Here is a 20364-nt window from a genome sequence, read left to right on the forward strand (position 1 = left end):
TGTGAACCTGCAAACCAGCGTTCCTGGAAGAAACAATACTGTGGAGACATGCCTTAACCATAAACTGGGCCATGGTTCCAGAACGAAATTTTCACAGCGCAGTATGTGCTGATGTGAAACTTTCTGGCAGGTTAAAACTGTGTGCCAGATTGAGAATCATGCTCGTTATCCATAATTGTGAATGTGTTGCTGGTGCAAGGTTTTGTGCATGAACTGACCTCTCACTCGTGTCCAATAAATGCTCGACGACTTCACATGAGGTGATCTGATGGCCAAATTATTCGCTCGAGTTGTCCAGAATATTCTTCAAACCCATTGTGAACAATTGTGGTCCAATGACATGGCTCACTGTCATCCACAAAATTTCCACCGTTGTGTGGAAACATGAAGTCCGTGACAGGCTGCAAATGATCTCCAAGTAGTCGAAATAACTATTTCCAGTAATTGATTGGTTCAGTGGAGAGGACCCAGTTTATTCTGTGTAAACACAGCACACACCATTATGGCACCCCAACCAGTTTGTACAGTGCTTTGCTGAAAACTAGAGTCCATGGCTTCATGAGTATATGCACCACACTTGAAAGCTACCATCAGCTCTTATCAACTGAAACTGGGACTCATCTGACCAGGCCATAATTTCCAGTCGTCTTGTGTCCAACCGAGATGGTGACGATCCCAGGAGAGGCCCTGCAGGAGAGGTCATGCTGTTAGCAAAGGCACTCGCATCGGTTATCTGATGCCGTAGCCCATCAACACCAAATTTCACCACACTGTCCTAATGCTAGTCTGCTCACATATCTATGTAAATGACTCTTTTCTCGGTCATTAAGAGAAGGCTGTCAGTCACTGTGTTGTCCGTGGTGAGAGGTAATGCAGAAATCTGGTATTCTTGGCACACTCTTGACACCGTGGATCTCAGAATATTGAATTCACTAATGATTTCTGAAATGGAATGTCCCACGTGCCTAGCTACAACTACCATTCCACATTCAAAGTCTGTTAATTCCCATTGTATTGCCATAATAAAGTCGGACACCTTTCCATCTGAATCATCTGAGTACAAATGACAAATCCCGCCAATGCAGTCCTTTTACGCCTCATGTACGTGATACTACTGCAGTCTATATATGTGCATATCACTACCCCATGACAATTGTCACCTCAGCGTATTGTCTGGGCAACCACAACCACAATACATCATCAGGGTGTATATGTGGATGAGGAAAAAGAAATTCCCGGATTTCCTGGTTAAAAATACACTTTCTCCCGGATGAAAATACACCTTTTTCCATGTTAAGTAACAGTATACTTTTCCTCGGAACTGTAAAATTTATCAATCCTTTCAATGCTTGTAGTTTTATACACCTGCATAGAATTTCCTGGCACCTTAGAAAACGAAATGCAGGGGAAAAGACACATTTTGAAAAGAGTTCTGATGTGCAGCAACATGTACACTGCATATTTTCTTATTACAAAAGTATAAATTCGAATTCCACCAAACACTGCATGTTACTTTCTGAAGGATTGAAATCGAGATTGCAATGCAATTTTGTAAGCCAGTCGTAGCTTATGTCAAGCGATCTCGCCAGCCGATGTCAGCAGATATTCAGAGCATAGGACACGTGATTTAGTCAGCCAATAGCAACATCACTGCTTAGTAGTGCAAGCACACAAATAGGAAAAGGTAATGGTTTAAATTAATGTACATAGTGTTGTTACAAGAAAAGAAAAGCTTTCACTTATAATGTTGACCTGTTTTGCGCACACAAATGTGCTGGCAAAATTTTTAACAACGACATAAATGTCTGATCTTCTGGGCTCGAAAATATTCTAAATAGTCATTCTCAAAGATTTGAATTTTGAATGAGACTCAAATGCTCCGATTTAAGAAATTCATCGGACATTCGCACACAGAGTACATCTTGTGTAAAAGGAAATTTAATTTACTTGAAAGTAACGCTTTTCAAACAACAATTTGAAATATTTTTCCATCACCTGTTAAAAATAGATTCGTTTCAGCAGTTGCGCCAGATGGCAGGCGTTCCCATGCTTGTGCAGCTATGACGACTCAGGAAGCCCGTACGTTCATATGTGTAAAACATTAAAAGATCTTACATTACGTCATAAAAGAAACAAGACATTACAGGATACTCCAACAGCATGGGATTTTTGTGAACCAGACTAAAATGCAGAATTCGGCTTAACGTGCACATTCGTATGTCCAGATTCAGATGTACATTTTCTTGGAGTACCAGTACCGCAATATCTCATGTCTGGTTCTTTATTATGGCATACCACGTGCGCTAGAAGATGAAAACATGAACTTGAAATGTAGCAAACAGTTGAAACTAGTCAATAGTTTGGAATTAAACAATTCGTTTCAAATAAATTGACTGTCTCAGCAGGAAAGATTAATGAAAGCCAAATTTCTTTAACAAACCAACAAAAATAACTTCATTGTTCTGCAAGGCAATTTTAAGCCTGACTGTCAGAAAGGTGGAAACAAAATAAAATCTGAAACAATTAACATATTTTAGCCTTCCATAATTATGTGAATGTATTTTAATTCACTTGATAGATCCCAGCCACAGAAATCTGTTTTGCTTTAATTTGAAGTGAGAGCAATAAACGAAGAGGAAACAGCAAAATCACTTAACGTAAACACGTGTCACGTGCAGACTACCACCTCCAAACAACAACTCAGACTGCTCTGTGCATCAGGTCTGGATCTATGATATTTCTGAACTGGGGCATTACCCCTCCCTCGAGCGTTAGAGGTAGCACATCAAAAATTTAAAAAATCGACTTTTCAAAAATATCTTCATTTTGTAGCGCACATCTTTCTGACGAGTTGGATACATAAAACATATATGATCGAGAGAAGGTAAGACATTTTATTTCGTGTTACGTGTGCCGAAGTGCAGTGCCACACCTCTTCACACAGCACTCTTCTATAGCATGTCTCTGAATTTCGCTCTGTGAAATTCAAACAAGTAATATTTTGTAATAGGTGCCATCAAACTATATTCAGGCCAGTGGAAATTAAAATGTCCTGTGGTGCCTCTCCTGCTCCCAGTCGGTCGGTTTGACATCCTGCCCCTCTTTAAAAAAATTAATAGTGGATGGGAGAACAAGCATTCTTCAGAAAATTTGCAGTCTTTATTGTCTATTAGCTAATAATTTGCAGTTTTGAGTGACATAAAATTAAATATTGGATACATAAAATGAGTAAAAACAAGAGACAAGCAAGACAGTACACATTTCCTCAATCCTGAAATCCTAGCATTTTTTTTCTCTCCAATCTTGCCATGGCTTTTTATAGCGCACTTTCCTTTCTGGGAAAGAATATATTACCTCATCAAAGTTCGTCAACATTTTGCTACATGCAAAAACGAAATGTCATTGTCTACTCCCACAAATGCTGTTAATACAAATGTACCCAAGACTGGTGTGGTTTCTCAATCTGATTATGTGTATTTTGTCACTGTGTGCTAGATAAAACGAAATAGGCCGGCCTAATATTGCAGCAATTGTTACACACACCAAATAAACGAGACTGTTTTGGCAAAAATGGTCATTTTTATAACACGACAGAATATAATTCATGAAGAACCAATATCAAATGCCTACTAAAAGCAAAAAGTTTCATGTTAGGAAATAGTTTCACATTTCATACTCTCTAGCTTCTGAAGCATGAGATCGAAAAGTAGCAGTACGAAATTTTTATATAAATTTGAAATCATTCTTCTGTTAATTTGTGAGAGACTCCGTTTCTTCTCCTTCCTCGTTCTAAGAAACAATCTTGTCATCACTAATTCTGTAACTATTCCTGCTAGTGTCAAAATTTATTCTCTGGTTAACTTCACTAACCCTGCAACAATCACTGGATTAGTTATCCCGCATTTGTTCTCTGGTTAGGCGTTATTACGTGTTTGTACAACGCGTTTTCCACACTACTCCCAGAATAGAACTTGAGCAGCTACTAGCCGGTGACTGTATAATTGGCCCTTAGTAGTGTAGTGGTCTGGCCAAAATTGTTTTGTCAAAACTTCATTTTCTTCGATACAAGGAGAAGACAATACGTAATCTTAGTTTCCTGTTAGTCATTTATTTCCACCAGCAATATTTTACTGGGTAGCATCCGGCTGCTTGCTGCAATTGCTCGTACAGCTGCCACACTTCTGTAGTCAGAAGTGGGAGAAGGTACTAGTCATACGCGCGACAACTGCACATGCAAATACGCTCGCTCGCAACCGCTCAAACGAATCTATTGTAAACAGTTGTGAAGTCACGTTCATCAGAGGCAATTTGTTGTTATGAAATACTGCATAGTCTTCCTAAAGGCTTTGACACATTTTGTTCTTGGCAGACACTTGTATGAGCACTGTGTTTTGTTCTTGTATATGGTGCATTAACTTTGCAACTTAAGTTTTATTTTCTTTTTTTTTTTCTCTCTCTCTCGTTCGTGTTTTACTGCTGCAGTATTATTCTGCAGTAGCGAAATACATTAATATTCTTTGTTAGAGTATTGGTTCTTACTAGTCAAAGTTACAAAAACTAAAACAATGAAAAATTCCCAGAATTCTAAAAAATTCCCGGATGAATAAATTCCCAGGTTTTTCCTGGATCTCCCGGTTGTCCCGGGTCATATAGACCCTGATCATGTTGAGAAATAAAACTGCTTCAGCTGTAAAATCCTTATATTTGTAGGCACTACCAGTTTCACAGCACTTGCAGATGCTTCTTTAGGTGCAAATTGCAGCCAAGTCACGCTGTACATAAAATATTACAAACACTCAGCATTCATAATCCCATACAGTAGATTATCTGCAAAAAATGATATGTAGGAGATCGATCCCACAAAACTGAATGTGAAGTTGTATAGATGAACATCAACTGTCATATGATATCTTGTAGCCGGTCCACCAGCAGTACTTTTGCCATTCTTACGTGTCCTTCCTGCACACCTCTGTGTTTGGTTTTGATGGAAATTCTCATACTGTCATCCATTTTCCTTGACATACTGCTGTTTTACCACAAAAAAGCTTTTAGCTGGTACAATGTTACCTAGTCACCATTAGGTAGGGGTTGTTCACATCTGCCTGCTGACACTTGATTTTATGGGAGCATTCTCCAGCATATGTTATTACTTTTAGGACATACATCTTTATTGAGTGAGGTGGTGCAGTGGTTAGCACACTGGACTCGCATTCGTAAGGATGACATTTCAATCCCGCGTCCGGCCATACTGATTTAGGTTTTCCGTGATTTCCCTAAATCACTCTAGGCAAATGCCAAGATTGTTCCTTTGAAAGCGCACGGCTGCCTTCCTTCCCTGTCCTTCCTAATCCGATGAGACTGAAGACCTTGCTGTTTGGTCTCTTCCCACAAACAAGCCAACATACATCTTTTTTCAGATAATCTGTTGCATTGGACTAATTTTGAATTCTGGGTCTTCCCATAATATGTTTCATGTACCATGACTGGACTCAAATTTGCACCAGAAGATGCAGCTGTAAGTGCTGTGAAACCAGTACTGCCTAAGAACAAAACCATTTTATTTCTTAGCACGACTGTCGCAAGAAATTAAGTTGACTGCCGCAGTCAATTAGCAGCTTCACCTCTCTGTCACTTACTCATTTTTTTTAAATTACTCTTGCAAATACTTTTCTTAACAGGTTTGCATTCATGGTTAGGTTTGCATTCATGGTTGCCTTTTGCTTACTCATCTCCTTCACGCATTCAGATGTTCTGGCGACAGACTTGTTGCAACTGAAGCATGTCATTCCCTTGCTCTTGTGGTTGCAATTACTTGATCTGTGGCCAATAGCATAACAACTGAAAAACTTTTTATTTGGATCCCAAGCTGTACACTTATTATCTTGTTACCTGAGTCTGTGGCGTATTTCTTACTGTGGTTTCCAAAATTTTCGTTGCTGTAGCTTTTGTTATTCCTTCCGAGCAATGATTTCACAGCTCTCTTGTAATGCCTCATTTTTTCCTTAAACTCTTTCACACTTCCATCACTGTAAAGTAAAAGTTTTGCATCTAAATCATCTTCTATTCCATCCATCACAAACTAAAATAGTGACTCAGTATATTGGCATGGCTGGCAATTTCTTTCATTACAAGAAAATGTTCTTGAAGTGACTCTTATTTGTGTCAAGACAGCACTCCTTTTCACATCTAATTCTTCTTGTAAAGCTTTCTTCAGTGTTGCCCACAATGTACCACCCTTCTCTTCATGAATAAAAAGCTTAGTTAAAACACCAGGTGAATTTTTAGCAAATACAAGTACACTACTGTCCATTAAAATTGCAACACCACAAAGATGACGTGCTAAAGACGCGAAATTTAACCGACAGGAAGAAGATGCTGTGATATGCAAATGATTAGCTTTTCAGAGCATTCACACAAGGTTGGTGCCAGTGGCGAAACCTACAAAGTGCTGACATGAGGAAAGTTTCCAACTGATTTCTCATACATAAACAGCAGTTGACCGGTGTTGCCTGGTGAAACACTGTTGTGATGCCTCATGTAAGGAGGAGAAATGCATACCATCAGGTTTTCCGACTTTGATAAAGGTTGGATTGTAGCCTATCGCGATTGCGGTTTATTGTAAAGCAATATTGCTGTTCACGTTGGTTGAGATCCAATGACTGTTAGCAAAACATGGAATCGGTGGGTTCAAGAGGGTATTATGGAATGCTGTGTTGCATCCAAACAGCCTCTTATCACTAGCAGTCAAGATGACAGGCATCTTATTTGCATGGCTGTAACGGATCGTGCAGCCAAATCTCGATCCCTGAGTCAACAGATGGGGACATTTGCAAGACGACAACCATCTGCACGAACAGTTCGATGACGTTTGCAGCAGCACAGACTATCGGCTCAGAGACCATGGCTGCGGTTACCCTTGACGCTGCATCACAGGCAGGAGTGCCTGTGATGGCGTACTTAACGATGAACCTGGGTGCACATATGGCAAAACATTTTTTGGGATGAATCCAGGTTCTGTCTGGAGCATCACGGTGGTTGCATCCGTGGCGAGAGGGGGGGGCCACGAGAGGGGGGGGGGCCACGAGAGGGGGGGGGCCACGAGAGGGGGGCGCCACGAGAGGGGGGGGCCACGAGGGGGGGGCCACGAGGGGGGGGGCACGAGGGGGGGGGCACGAGGGGGGGGGCACGAGGGGGGGCACGAGATGGGGGGCCACGAGATGGGGGGGCCACGAGAGGGGGGGGGGCCACGAGAGGGGGGGGGCACGAGAGGGGGGGGGCCACGAGAGGGGGGGGGGCACGAGAGGGGGGGGGGCACGAGAGGGTCGGGTGGGCCACGAGAGGGTCGGGTGGGCCACGAGAGGGTCGGGTGGGCCACGAGAGGGTCGGGCCACGAGAGGGTGGGGCCACGAGAGGGTGGGGCCACGAGAGGGTGGGGCCACGAGAGGGTGGGGCCCACGAGAGGGTGGGGGGCACGAGAGGGGGGGGGGCACGAGAGGGGGGGCACGAGATGGGGGGGGTGGGCCACGAGAGGGTCGGGTGGGCCACGAGAGGGTCGGGTGGGCCACGAGAGGGTCGGGTGGGCCACGAGAGGGTCGGGTGGGCCACGAGAGGGTCGGGCCACGAGAGGGTGGGGCCACGAGAGGGTGGGGCGCACGAGAGGGTGGGGCGCACGAGAGGGTGGGGCGCACGAGAGGGTGGGGCGCACGAGAGGGTGGGGCGCACGAGAGGGTGGGGCGCACGAGAGGGTGGGGCGCACGAGAGGGTGGGGCGCACGAGAGGGTGGGGCGCACGAGAGGGTGGGGCGCACGAGAGGGTGGGGCGCACGAGAGGGTGGGGCGCACGAGAGGGTGGGGCGCACGAGAGGGTGGGGCGCACGAGAGGGTGGGGCGCACGAGAGGGTGGGGCGCACGAGAGGGTGGGGCGCACGAGAGGGTGGGGCGCACGAGAGGGTGGGGCGCACGAGAGGGTGGGGCGCACGAGAGGGTGGGGCGCACGAGAGGGTGGGGCGCACGAGAGGGTGGGGCGCACGAGAGGGGGGCGCACGAGAGGGGGGCGCACGAGAGGGGGGCGCACGAGAGGGGGGCGCACGAGAGGGGGGCGCACGAGAGGGGGGGGCACGAGAGGGGGGGCACGAGAGGGGGGGCACGAGAGGGGGGCACGCGAGGGGGTGGGGCACGAGAGGGGGGGCACGAGAGGGGGGGCACGAGAGGGGGGGCACGAGAGGGGGGCACGAGAGGGGGGGCACGAGAGGGGGGCACGAGAGGGGGGCACGAGAGGGGGGCACGAGAGGGGGGCACGAGAGGGTGGGCACGAGAGGGGGGGCACGAGAGGGGGGGCACGAGAGGGGGGGCACGAGAGGGGGGGCACGAGAGGGGGGGCACGAGAGGGGGGGCACGAGAGGGGGGGCACGAGAGGGGGGGGCACGAGAGGGGGGGGGCACGAGAGGGGGGGGCACGAGAGGGGGGGGCACGAGAGGGGGCGGGGCACGAGAGGGGGCGGGGCACGAGAGGGGGCGGGGCACGAGAGGGGGCGGGGCACGAGAGGGGGCGGGGCACGAGAGGGGGCGGGGCACGAGAGGGGGGGCACGAGAGGGGGGGCACGAGAGGGGGGGGGCACGAGAGGGGGGGCACGAGAGGGGGGGCACGAGAGGGGGGGCACGAGAGGGGGGGCACGAGAGGGGGAGCACGAGAGGGGGGGCACGAGGGGGGGGCACGAGGGGGGGGCACGAGAGGGGGGCACGAGAGGGTGGGCACGAGAGGGGGGGCACGAGAGGGGGGCACGAGAGGGGGGCACGAGAGGGGGGCACGAGAGGGGGTGGAGAGGGGGTGGAGAGGGGGTGGAGAGGGGCAGGAGAGGGGGAGGAGAGGGGCGGGAGAGGTGGAGGAGAGGTGGAGGAGAGGGGGAGGAGAGGTGGAGGAGAGGGGGAGGAGAGGGGCGAGAGAGGGAGGAGAGGGGGGCACGAGAGTGGGGGGGCACGAGATTGGGGGGCACGAGAGGGGGAGGAGGGGGGCAGGAGAGGGGGAGGAGAGGGGCAGGTGAGGGGGAGGAGAGGGGCAGGAGAGGGGGAGGAGAGGGGCAGGAGAGGGGGAGGAGAGGGGCAGGAGAGGGGGAGGAGAGGGGCAGGAGAGGGGGAGGAGAGGGGCAGGAGAGGGGGAGGAGAGGGGGAGGAGAGGGGCAGGAGAGGGGGAGGAGAGGGGCGAGAGGGGGAGGAGAGGGGCGAGAGGGGGAGGAGAGGGGCGAGAGGGGGAGGAGAGGGGCGAGAGGGGGAGGAGAGGGGCGAGAGAGGGAGGAGAGGGGGCTAGGGGGAGGAGAGGGAGCTAGGGGGGAGGAGAGGGGGCTAGGGGGGAGGAGAGGGGGCGAGAGGTGGAGGACAGGGGGCGAGAGGGGGAGGACAGGGGGCGAGAGGGGGAGGAGAGGGGGCGAGAGGGGGAGGAGAGGGGGCGAGAGGGGGAGGAGAGGGGGCGAGAGGGGGAGGAGAGGGGGCGAGAGGGGGAGGAGAGGGGGCGAGAGGGGGAGGAGAGGGGGCGATAGGGGGAGGAGAGGGGGCGGGATATTAATCAATTTTGCTTTGAATGTAAGAATTTTTGTTCCTACTATACTTGTTCACTAATCATAAGATATGCCTTGTTTCTAGGCAGAGACAGAGAAACAACAACTGACACCAAACCTGAAGGACTCACAAGCCCATGTTAAGAAGAGAGATGTGGAGCTCAAAGCCTTTGTAGCAAGAATTTTTTCCATTAATAGTCTCCAAGAATGGACAAAACTTCTCTCCAATATTCGGCGTTTCCGGCTTATGAACAGTAGTCTCAGTGGTAAGAGAAAATTTCAAACTTCCCATCCACATCATACAATAATAAATTTGGGGAAATGTAATCAATTTCAATATTAATACCTGAGCCTACTCAATCATAACCCATTGAAAATGTAAGGGATGTAATGAGAACTTCATAATAAGACTGATAAAGCTCTGATAACCAACATCTTTCAGCAATTCATCTTACCTCCTTTGTCTGTTCCTCATCGCTGTGATCTATTATCTCAGATAATGTTGTTTGGAGATAATGAAGAGCTGCCATGCTATTTTTCAAAGCAAGCTCCTTGAACCTGGAAAATTGAGTGTAAGAGTTAAGTGACTAGTGAAAACACAAAGCAGACATTTTCAATGCAAAAAGATGACAACTTGCAACATCATTACATAATAAATTTCTCCAAAACAATTCTCCAAACACTTCGTGTTTATCTTGATACTTTCCCTGCTAAATTTCATAGGTGTAATTAAACTATTTTTAGCAGCTGATGTCACCTGAAATAAGTAAAATAATCAAGGCCCAACGTAACAGTTTTCATGCCACTGTTAATATTCCCAACAGGACACTAAAAATGCATTGTGCTAAAATGCATAATATTCTTGATTATACGTCAGAGTACTTTTTCCAGACAAGTAAAGGTAACTGAACAAATTCTTGAACCACCAACCAATTTCTCATCTCACATCATTTGCAAAATATCTGGGCTGAAATGTACTTACAGATTACCATGCACCAGTTCAATAATAGAATAAATAGCCAATCAAAAAGTATGCCATTCAAGAGTGCCACTCTAGTGAGTCAGATATCATACATTTATGAAATGAACAAATTTTTAAATTATAAAAAATAATACTGACTGTAATCAAAAAGTTACCAAAAGCATAACATTCTATTACAGAAGTTACATTTTAATGGAAAATTGTCATTGTCTATCTGATTAGTTCATTTTTAAAAAAGATAAAAAGCACAGGCTACAGAAAGTTTCACTAAACTATTCCAGAAATCAGTGAAGGGCCACCAGTTAATTTACATGTGGAGACACACAACAATGGTGCTTTCAAAAGGTGGACTAACCAACTTTGTTTTGCTCACAATGATACACCATTTCATGTGAACAACAATACATAATTAGCCTATTTTGCAGGCAATAAAAGTGTTCTTGTTCAACCAAGTAAAGAACCGTCAACAGAAGGGGGAAAATGTAAGAAAATTACTTTTTAAGAAATCAGTATCTGTGAGACCTTAACTTTTCCCGAGGAATTGATTGTTCAAATAACTTATGGGTTTGCTGCCGGGTGACGTCATTGCAGGCGGTGGTCAACAACGTCACTCGTCAGCAAACCTGTAAGTTATTGAACAATCAGTACCTGGTTTGGCACACACGGGGTACTCTTGACAGTTCTCACAGTTTTGTATGACTGAAAGTAGCCCACTTCCAATTAATATACTGTATCAACATGAAATATTAAACAAGGCAGGAAGTTCTAATTTCTTAGGTGTTCGAGATGATGAATGATGGGGAAAAAAAAAATATTTCTGCTAACACCAGTAGGTTCAGTTACTATCGCTATAAAAATTTTCTAATGTCTGAAGGACAATGTATTTTGTATATTTTAATTCAATGATGTCATTTCTTAATATTTTGAGATATATTAGGCAAATAGTGTTCACTGTGCAAAGGCAAGTAATCACTAATTAGACAGTAATTACAAATGTCATGAAAGGTTCATACGTGTATATCTCATAGTAACCTGTTTAAGAGGTTAGGATTATTAGGTACAGTCTTACAGTACTTTTATTTAATAATGATGTGTGTTGCCAACAATCCATATGAGATTAAGAGTAATAAATATATTCCCAAATAGAATTCCAAAAGGATAAATGATTTTTGCTTCCCTCTGGTGAAGCAAATTTTAGCAAAAGCAGGGGTGAAGCTATGAATTAAAAAGACAGTCAAACTTGTTTGCAAGATGAAGGCAGAACTCATCATCTGTTGTAGGATTGACTGGAGACCTTTGGTACAGATGTGAGTGAAGAGTTTGAATCAAAGGCTTTGACAGTTCTGCAACAGTGCAGGCTACATATTCTTGAAATGCACCATAAGCTGTACAGGTGTTAGGAACTGCTTAAAAGATCAGGGGTCCATTACATGCAAGAATCAGTTACACAGATTGTAGGAGCTTTGTGAAGTGGACAGGGCAGTTGTTTTAGGTTAGAAGGACTCAAAAAATTACAAATGGGGGTACAGTCTCAAAGCAAGCAGATCAAACACAGGACAAGGTTACACCTAGGAAATATAGATATTATGGTTGTAAATGTTGTAGCCGTTTAGGAAATAGCTAGAGCACCAAGACTTAAAGGAAGTACTGAAGCATAAATTCTTACAAGCACTGAAAGATGGCATCAATGAGTGGAAGTATTAAGGTGGCTAAAGCCTAAGAGAAGTTTAGCTGAAGTTTTTACAAAGGACCTAATAGTGTTCTGGAGGATAGACAGAACTTGGTGGTGGCATTTTTATGGCTGTTAAAAGTAGTTTAGCTTGTAATGAAACTGAAGTAAATAGTTGCTGGGAGTTAGTACAGGTATAGGTTATATTCAACAGAAGGAATAAATTAATAGTTGGTTCCTTTTTACCAACCTCCAACTCAGATTATCTATTTGCTGAAAGGTTCATGGAAAATTTGGGTCTAGTCTCAAATGGATACCAGACACTTATAAGTACAGTTTGGTGGTGACTTCAATCTACCCTCAATATGTTGGTGAAAGTACATTCTTAAAGTCAATGATAGTCATAAAACATTGTTCAAAAATTGTTCTGAGTAATTAGTTTGGGAGCCAACACAAAGTGTAAATGATTGCAATAACATAACATACTTATTAGTGACAAAAAAATCCTGGCCAAATCGAGATCATCATGACAGACATAGGAATTAGTGACCACAAAGCCCTAATAATATGACTGAATACCATAACATCCAAATTCACCAAAACTATATGGAAATTATACCTACTTAACAACAACTGGCAGGACTTCCAAGACCTCAACATCTCTAGAGTAGTTCCTAACACTTACCCAGGCATACAAAAAGAAGCAAGCAGGCAACTTCAGTTCATGTATTTAGAGCTAGAAGCTTTAATAAAATATTTTTTATTTACTTACTGTAAGATGCCCATAGATAACATTTTACACCTGCACACAGTAATAGTTTTCTATTATGCTTCTGAAAATGATGAATGTAATTTAATTGTAAGGGCAGAAAGACATTTTTATGTGATGAAATTACAAATTAACAATTTCAGACTTTTTTCCTTTACTTTTACTGTAAAACCTTGTACCTTGCCAAATTTCCTTCTAGCCAATCGGTTTTGATGAGTGAGTTTGTGAGTATCATAATATGTGACATACATGGCTGTACCTTTTGTACCATTGACTTAGAACCTTAAATTTTTCACACTGCTAAAGGACCATAGATCCTAGTAAGTGCTACAAATTTCAACTCTGATTCCATTGGGAGATCTGTACCACATAAACCAAGTCAATTATCCCAAATACCCTATGGGAGTGGGGGGGGGGGGGGGGGGGGGGGAGCGATATTACCAGATTTAAAAGAAGACAAAATTTCCAAAATTGGCAATGATTTAAAGATGTTTGAAACTCAGCCTGGGCTAGTCTCCCCCCCCCCCCCCCCCAAAAAAAAAAACCACCCTGTCTTGAAATCTGGCAGAAAATCCAAACAGATTCTGGTGATACATAAAGTGTATCAGCAAGACACAGTCAACAATTATATTTTTACATGATCTTCTGCATATACTCTTATGCATCTTAGTTTGGTTTCAAAAAACGTTGTTTTTGTGCAACGCAGCAAGCTCTTTATTCGCACAAAGTAATGGCCGCTATCGACAGGGGATCTCAAGTTGATTCCGTATTTCTAGATTTCTTGCTGCGGGCCTATGGGGTATCGTCTCAGTTGTGCGACTGGTTTCGTGATTTCCTGTCAGGAAGGTCGCAAGTTCGTAGTAATAGATGGCAAATCATTGAGTAAAACTTAAGTGATATCAGGTATTCCCCAGAGAAGCGTCCTGGAACCTCTGCTGTTCCTGATCTATATAAATGATCTGGGTGACAATCTGAGCAGTTCTCTTAGGTTGTTCGCAGATGATGCTGTAATTTACCGTCTAGTAAGGACATCCGAAGACCAGTATCAGTTGCAAAGCGATTTAGAAAAGATTGCTGTATGGTGTGACAGGTGGCAGTTGACGCTAAATAACGAGAAGTGTGAGGTGATCCACATGAGTTCCAAAAGAAATCCATTGGAATTCGATTACTTGATAAATAGTACAATTCTCAAGGCTGTCAATTCAACTAAGTACCTGGGTGTTAAAATTACGAACAACTTCAGTTGGAAAGACCATATAGATAATATTGTGGGGAAGGTGAGCCAAAGGTTGCGTTTCATTGGCAGGACACTTAGAAGATGCAACAAGTCCACTAAAGAGACAGCTTATACAACACTCGGTTGTCCTCTGTTAGAATATTGCTGCGCGGTGTGGGATCCTTAGAAGATGCAACAAGTCCACTAAAGAGACAGCTTATACAACACTCGTTCGTCCTCTGTTAGAATATTGCTGCGCGGTGTGGGATCCTTACCAGGTGGGATTGACGGAGGACATCAAAAGGGTGCAAAAAAGGGCAGCTCGTTTTGTATTATCATGTAATAGGGGAGAGTGTGTGGCAGGTAGGATATGCGAGTTGGGATGGAAGTCATTAAAGCATAGACGTTTTTCGTCGCAGCAAGATCTATTTACGAAATTTAAGTCACCCACTTACTGTTCAGAATGCGAAAATATTTTGTTGAGCCCAACCTACATAGGTAGGAATGAACATCAAAATAAAAGAAGAGAAATCAGAGCTCGAACAAAAAGGCTTAGGTGTTTGTTTTCCCGTGCGCTGTTCGTGAGTGGAATGGTAGAGAGATAGTACGATTGTGGTTCGATGAACCCTCTGCCAAGCACTTAAATGTAAATTGCAGAGTATTCATGTACATGTAGATGTAGTTAGGAAACAGCTTCTGTGGCTTACTTATTTGTGAAAACATTTCGAATTGCATAAAGGATTTTTCTCTAATGCTAACATGTCCACAATTTTCTTTCTGTCTATTATAAGAACTGATCACTTGTGGCATGCATAATTATGAACATGCTCAAGTTTATCGACTAGAATTTGATAGTTTGCGTGGTAGCATTGATAATTTTGTTGTTGTTGTTAGTGATTAATGTTTTAGGTCGCACAACAACAAGGTTATCAGCACTTATTGTTGTTGTCATTACCAAATATTGTGTTTGTTGTGTTTCAATTTCATTTCTGCAATTTAGTTACAATGGATTTTCTGTAGTATTGATATACAGGGTGTTTATAAATGAATATCGGGATTTAACGCTTTACGGTATTTATTACATTAAACTTACACTCATAAATGATATGTCAAATAAAAGAGCAACTCAAACAGTTGCGTTTGGAACCAATACGAATGCGCAGCATGCAATGTTTCCACCACAATCCGCTACACAGCGGTAGTAGCGAAGATGGCGACTAGTGAACAGAAAGCATTTTGTGTTTTGCAGTTTGCAAAGATCGAATCTGTAGTTACTGTGCAACGTGCATTCTGGCTGAAGTTCCGTTGTGATCCTCCAAGTGATAACAACATTCATAGATGGTATCATCAATTTGAAGATACCGGCTGCCTTCATAAAGGGTAGAGCATAGGACGACTATGAGTTAGATAAGAGCCTGCTGAGCGAGTGAGAGAGTTGTTCACTTGTAGCCCAAAGAAATCAGTCCGGAAGGGTAGCCATGAAATACAAGTTCCCGTGTCGACTGTTTGTAAAGTTTTAAGAAAACAAGTACAAATATGTCGTTACTGTTTACAGTTATTACAGGCTCTGAATTACAATTTCCCGTGTCAACTGTTTGGAAAGTTTTAAGAAAACGTGTAGAAACATGTTGTTACTCATTACAGTTATTACAGGCTCTAAAGCCAGCAGACCATGGATTATGTGCCAACTTCACAAATGAAATGTTGTTTCATGACAATGAAGATTTTCTGGATCATGTTGTCTCCAGTGATGAATCGATCTTTCACCTTAGTGGACACGTTAACACTCACAATGTACACATCTGGGGCTCAGAAAAGCCTCAAGAGGTTGTACAAATACAAAGTGACTGTTTTTTGTGCCATATCCCAGCGGAAGGTTTATGGGTCTTTCTTTTTTGGTGAACCTACTGTAACTGCCACTTCTTACCTTGATACACTAGAGCTACGGCTTTTCCCTCAGTTGCAAGAGGATGCGTCAGAAAACTTCATTTTCCAGCAAGATAGTGCGCCACCTCATTGGCATAGCACAGTACACGATTGGTTGAACTTCACTGTACCCAAGCACTGGATAGGCCGCAAGGGGCCCAATGACAGGGTTTGCTTTGCATGGCCTCCACATTCACCTGACCCAACCTTTGGGGCTTCACCCTGGATTGTGTGTACATGCCTCCGCTACCAGCAGACCTCCCTGAATTAAGAAACTGGACTGAAGCAGTTGTTGCTACAATCACTGAAGACACACTTATCAATGTTTGGGAAGAACTCGGTTATAGACTTGATGTGTGCTGTGTGACAAATGGTGCTCACATTGAACATTTATAAGGTTCTTGGTAATACTGTTTGAGTTGCTCTTTCATTTGACGTATCATTTATAACTGTAAGTTCAATATAATAAATTATATAAAGCGTTAAAAACCCGATATTCATTTATAAACATACTGTGCTGCTTTTATGGAAATCCTATTTGGCTATTTTCATGTCTCCTTCCACTTTATGGGTGTTCTTATTAGAAAAATCACTAAAGTTGAAAGATGTTTATAAATATAATTTAATTTCAGAGCAGAGATGGAAAATGCATAAAACATTTGGTATAAATATACATTTCAGTTTTGGGTGCAAAAGTTTAGATAGCAAAAACTTAATTATTATGATGTGATCTACTTTCAAATTACCCAGCAAATAGCAACAGTCACTTGACTTACTATATACATCACACCTATTTTTCTTTTTCCTTTCATTTCATCTGAAAGCAATTGTTTGAATTATAAACTTTCTGTTGTTTTACACTCCCCCAAAGATTGTGTAATTTCTTTGTACCTGTGCTTCCTGATGAGAAGTTTGCACTTCTGCAATAACTGAGAATGAGTAGGACGGCACAACTGGAGCTTCCAGAAGTCATCAAGTCTCAGTTTAGGTAAGCATGCTCTTCCTGGATTGCCCCCAAAAAGATAATGAATCTACAACAAATATGAAATGTGACAGCACTGGCTAATAAGCAGCTTATGTTTTCAGTACCAAGAGATTAATTTCAGTGACACACAATTTTAAATTACCTTATTGACATGATCATAAACTAACTGGTGAGCAAACCTAGGACAGGGCTCTAAATGCTGCATTTTATTCCAATAGCTTTCCCCTGTATTCTCATTTCGATATATGCAGGACCTAGAATTAATTCAACAGCTTTTCTGTAAACACAATAAACAACACCTACAAACAGTCTTTATAAATATCAAAATATTGATTTTCTTAAACTTTACTATGATACACTCACCATTTATTCTGATGAATATAATAAACCCAAAAAGAATTTTGCACATTATCATCCCTCTTCTCTTTATCTTTGCTGAGCCCCTGGAAAGAGACTGTGTGAGTACTAATGAACTATTCCAAATGCTGCACACTGTTTTCTCCATAGCCTTCATTGTTTTAACATTGTCTTTACAACATATTGTGGTTTCATGTGAAATATCAAGATCAACAACAGTACATTAGCACAAGCATCTGAACATTGAAGCTGTAGTCAACACTGTGACTACCTATTAAATTAAACACATCTCTTTAATTGAAAACACATTACTTCTGGCATCTCAAAAAAATCATACTTCTTGCATTATTATGAAAACAATGGTACAGTGAACATATTCAATTTTAGTAGTATTCCCAATCTCACTCACCGATAACACATAAATTTCATTTAATTCAGGATCTATCGTTGCACGTTGTGTGAAACCAGCAGCTGGTATGTTGGATGCTTCCTTTTTTGTGCCTTCACTTATAATGTTTACTTCATGAGTGTCAACATTGTATGTAAAGAAATCGTTCAAATACTCTTTGCTTCTCTGGCCAGCAAATATAAATAGCTGACGATAACTCTGTAGAGAAATTATCCCAGAGCAAAGTAAGTAATACTTCCATCAACACAAAATATAGCAACACTAATTACAACTAAAAGTACACAAAGAGTTTTTATTTTTACAAACAGCAAATACAGGGCAAGTCTGACTTCTTGTACTCCTGCAACTTTGTCCAACATACTTAACTTCATTGACTACTTCACTAACCATCTCATTCTGGTTCCTTCTCCCAATCATCTCACTGTCACCACCTTATTCCCCCACAATCCACAACTTCTCTGAACTACTTAGGTGCAAATATTCCATGAACACAGCCTTTGATCCTGCAACTGGTATGACAATATGCTATATTTACAAGGGGCGTTTGAAAAGTCCGTGCAAAAAGACTGAGAGATGGCACCACCGGCACTTATCGAGGTCATGTTTAGTTAGTAGCATTTTTGGAAAGAAAGCACACCAAGTTTTAGCCACGTTGGTCTATTTCTTTGTGTTTGGCATTCATGTGAATGAAGGAAGTTGACTGACAGTAAAAAATGGATGAAAAATAATTTTGTATGATCATTAAACATTACTTTATGAAAGGCAAAATGCCTCAGGAGACTAAAGAGAAGTTTGATAAACATTACGGTGACTCTGCACCTTCGAGTAGAACAGTTTATAAGTGGTTTCAAAATTTTCGGAGTGGCCATATGGGCACAAGTGATGCGGAACGTACTGGACACCCTGTGGAGGTTACAACTTCAGAAATCATTGATAAAACCCATGATATGGTGACGGATGACAGAAGAGTTAAGGTGTGAGAGATTGCTAGTGCTGTGGGCATCTCGAATGAATGGGTACATAATATTTTGCATAAACATTTGGACATGAGAAAGCTGTCTGCAAGACGGGTTCTGTGATTGCCCACACTTGACCAAAAACAGAATAATGTGAAGTGTTGCAACGATGGTTTGCAGATGTTCAGGAAGAATATGCAGGACTTAAAGCATCGTTTTGTTACTGTGTATGAAACATGGATACATTACTATACTCCTGAGACCAAACAACAATCTAAACAATAGGTTACCAAGGGAGAATCTGCACCGAAAAGCGAAGACCATTCCTTTGGCTGAAATGGTTATGGCAACTGTCTTTTGGGATTCGCAAGGGATAATCTTCATCGACTATCTGGAAAAGGGTAAAACTATTACAGGTGCATATTATTCATCATTATTGGACCATTTGAAAACCAAGCTGCAAGAAAAATGCCGGCGATTGGACCTCTTCCATCATGACAATGCACCAGCACACACCTGAGCGGTTGTGGTCACAAAATTAATGGAAATAGGATTCCAACTCGTTTCACATCCCCCTATTCTCCAGACTAGGCTCCCTCAGACAACTGTTACCCAATTTGAAGAAATGGCTGACGGGATAAAGATTTTATTCAAACGAGTAGGTGACTGCAGCAACTAATAACTATTTTGCAGACTTGGACAATTCCTATTATTCGGAAGGCATCAACAAATTAGAACAGCATTGGACGAAGTGTAGAAGTGTAAAAGGAGACTATGTCGAAAAATAAAAAAGGTTTACCCCAAACACGTTAGTAGTATTTATTTATGCACAGACTTTTCAAACACCCCTTGTAGGTACCTGCTTATATATATATATATATGACGTAAATAAAATAGAAAGAAACATTCCACATGGGAAAAATATATTAAAAACAAAGATTCCATGACTTACCAAGTGGGAAAGTGCCGGTAGATAGGCACAATAAAGGTAAGTCTTTCCACTCCCGGGATTGGAATGACTCCTTACCCTCTCCCTTAAAACCCACATCCTTTCATCTTTCCCTCTCCTTCCCTCTTTCCTGACTAAGCAACCGCCGGTTGCGAAAGCTCGATTTTTTTGTTGTTGTGCCTATCTACCGGCACTTTCCCGCTTGGTAAGTCTTACCAAGCGGGAAAGCGCCGGCAGACAGGCACATGAACAAAACACACAAACACACACACATAATTGCGAGCTTTCGCAACCGATGGTTGCTTCTTCAGGAAGGAGAGGGAAAGACGAAAGGATGTAGGTTTTAAGGGAGAGGGTAAGGAGTCATTCCAATCCCGGGAGCGGAAAGACTTCCCTTAGGGGAAAAAAAGGACAGATGTACACTCGCGCACACACACACACACACACATATCCATCCGCACATACACAGACACAAGCAGACATATTTAAAGGCAAAGAGTAAGGGCAGAGATGTTAGTCGAGGCGGAAGTACAGAGGCCCTGGACGTGCGGGATATTCGTGTATAGGGAAGTGGCATCAATCCTCCCCACTCCACCA

The 20364-nt window shown here is 43.2% G+C and overlaps 1 protein-coding gene across 3 annotated transcripts in view; it reads right to left on the bottom strand.

Moving 5' to 3' along the window:
- Positions 1-20364, bottom strand: part of LOC126273123 (muskelin) — a 129762-nt gene that overhangs the window by 10997 nt on the left and 98401 nt on the right. For all 3 annotated transcript variants that reach the window (XM_049976580.1, XM_049976578.1, XM_049976581.1), the window contains exons 11-15: positions 17863-18060; positions 17460-17539; positions 17239-17350; positions 17003-17142; positions 10005-10107 (exon numbers count right to left, since the gene is read on the bottom strand). In XM_049976580.1, coding sequence (XP_049832537.1) covers positions 10005-10107; positions 17003-17142; positions 17239-17350; positions 17460-17539; positions 17863-18060 — 633 coding nt within the window. The remainder of the gene's footprint in view (positions 1-10004; positions 10108-17002; positions 17143-17238; positions 17351-17459; positions 17540-17862; positions 18061-20364) is intronic.

This window comes from Schistocerca gregaria, chromosome 5 (assembly GCF_023897955.1).
Source record: "Schistocerca gregaria isolate iqSchGreg1 chromosome 5, iqSchGreg1.2, whole genome shotgun sequence".
Lineage (NCBI taxonomy): Eukaryota > Metazoa > Arthropoda > Insecta > Orthoptera > Acrididae > Schistocerca > Schistocerca gregaria.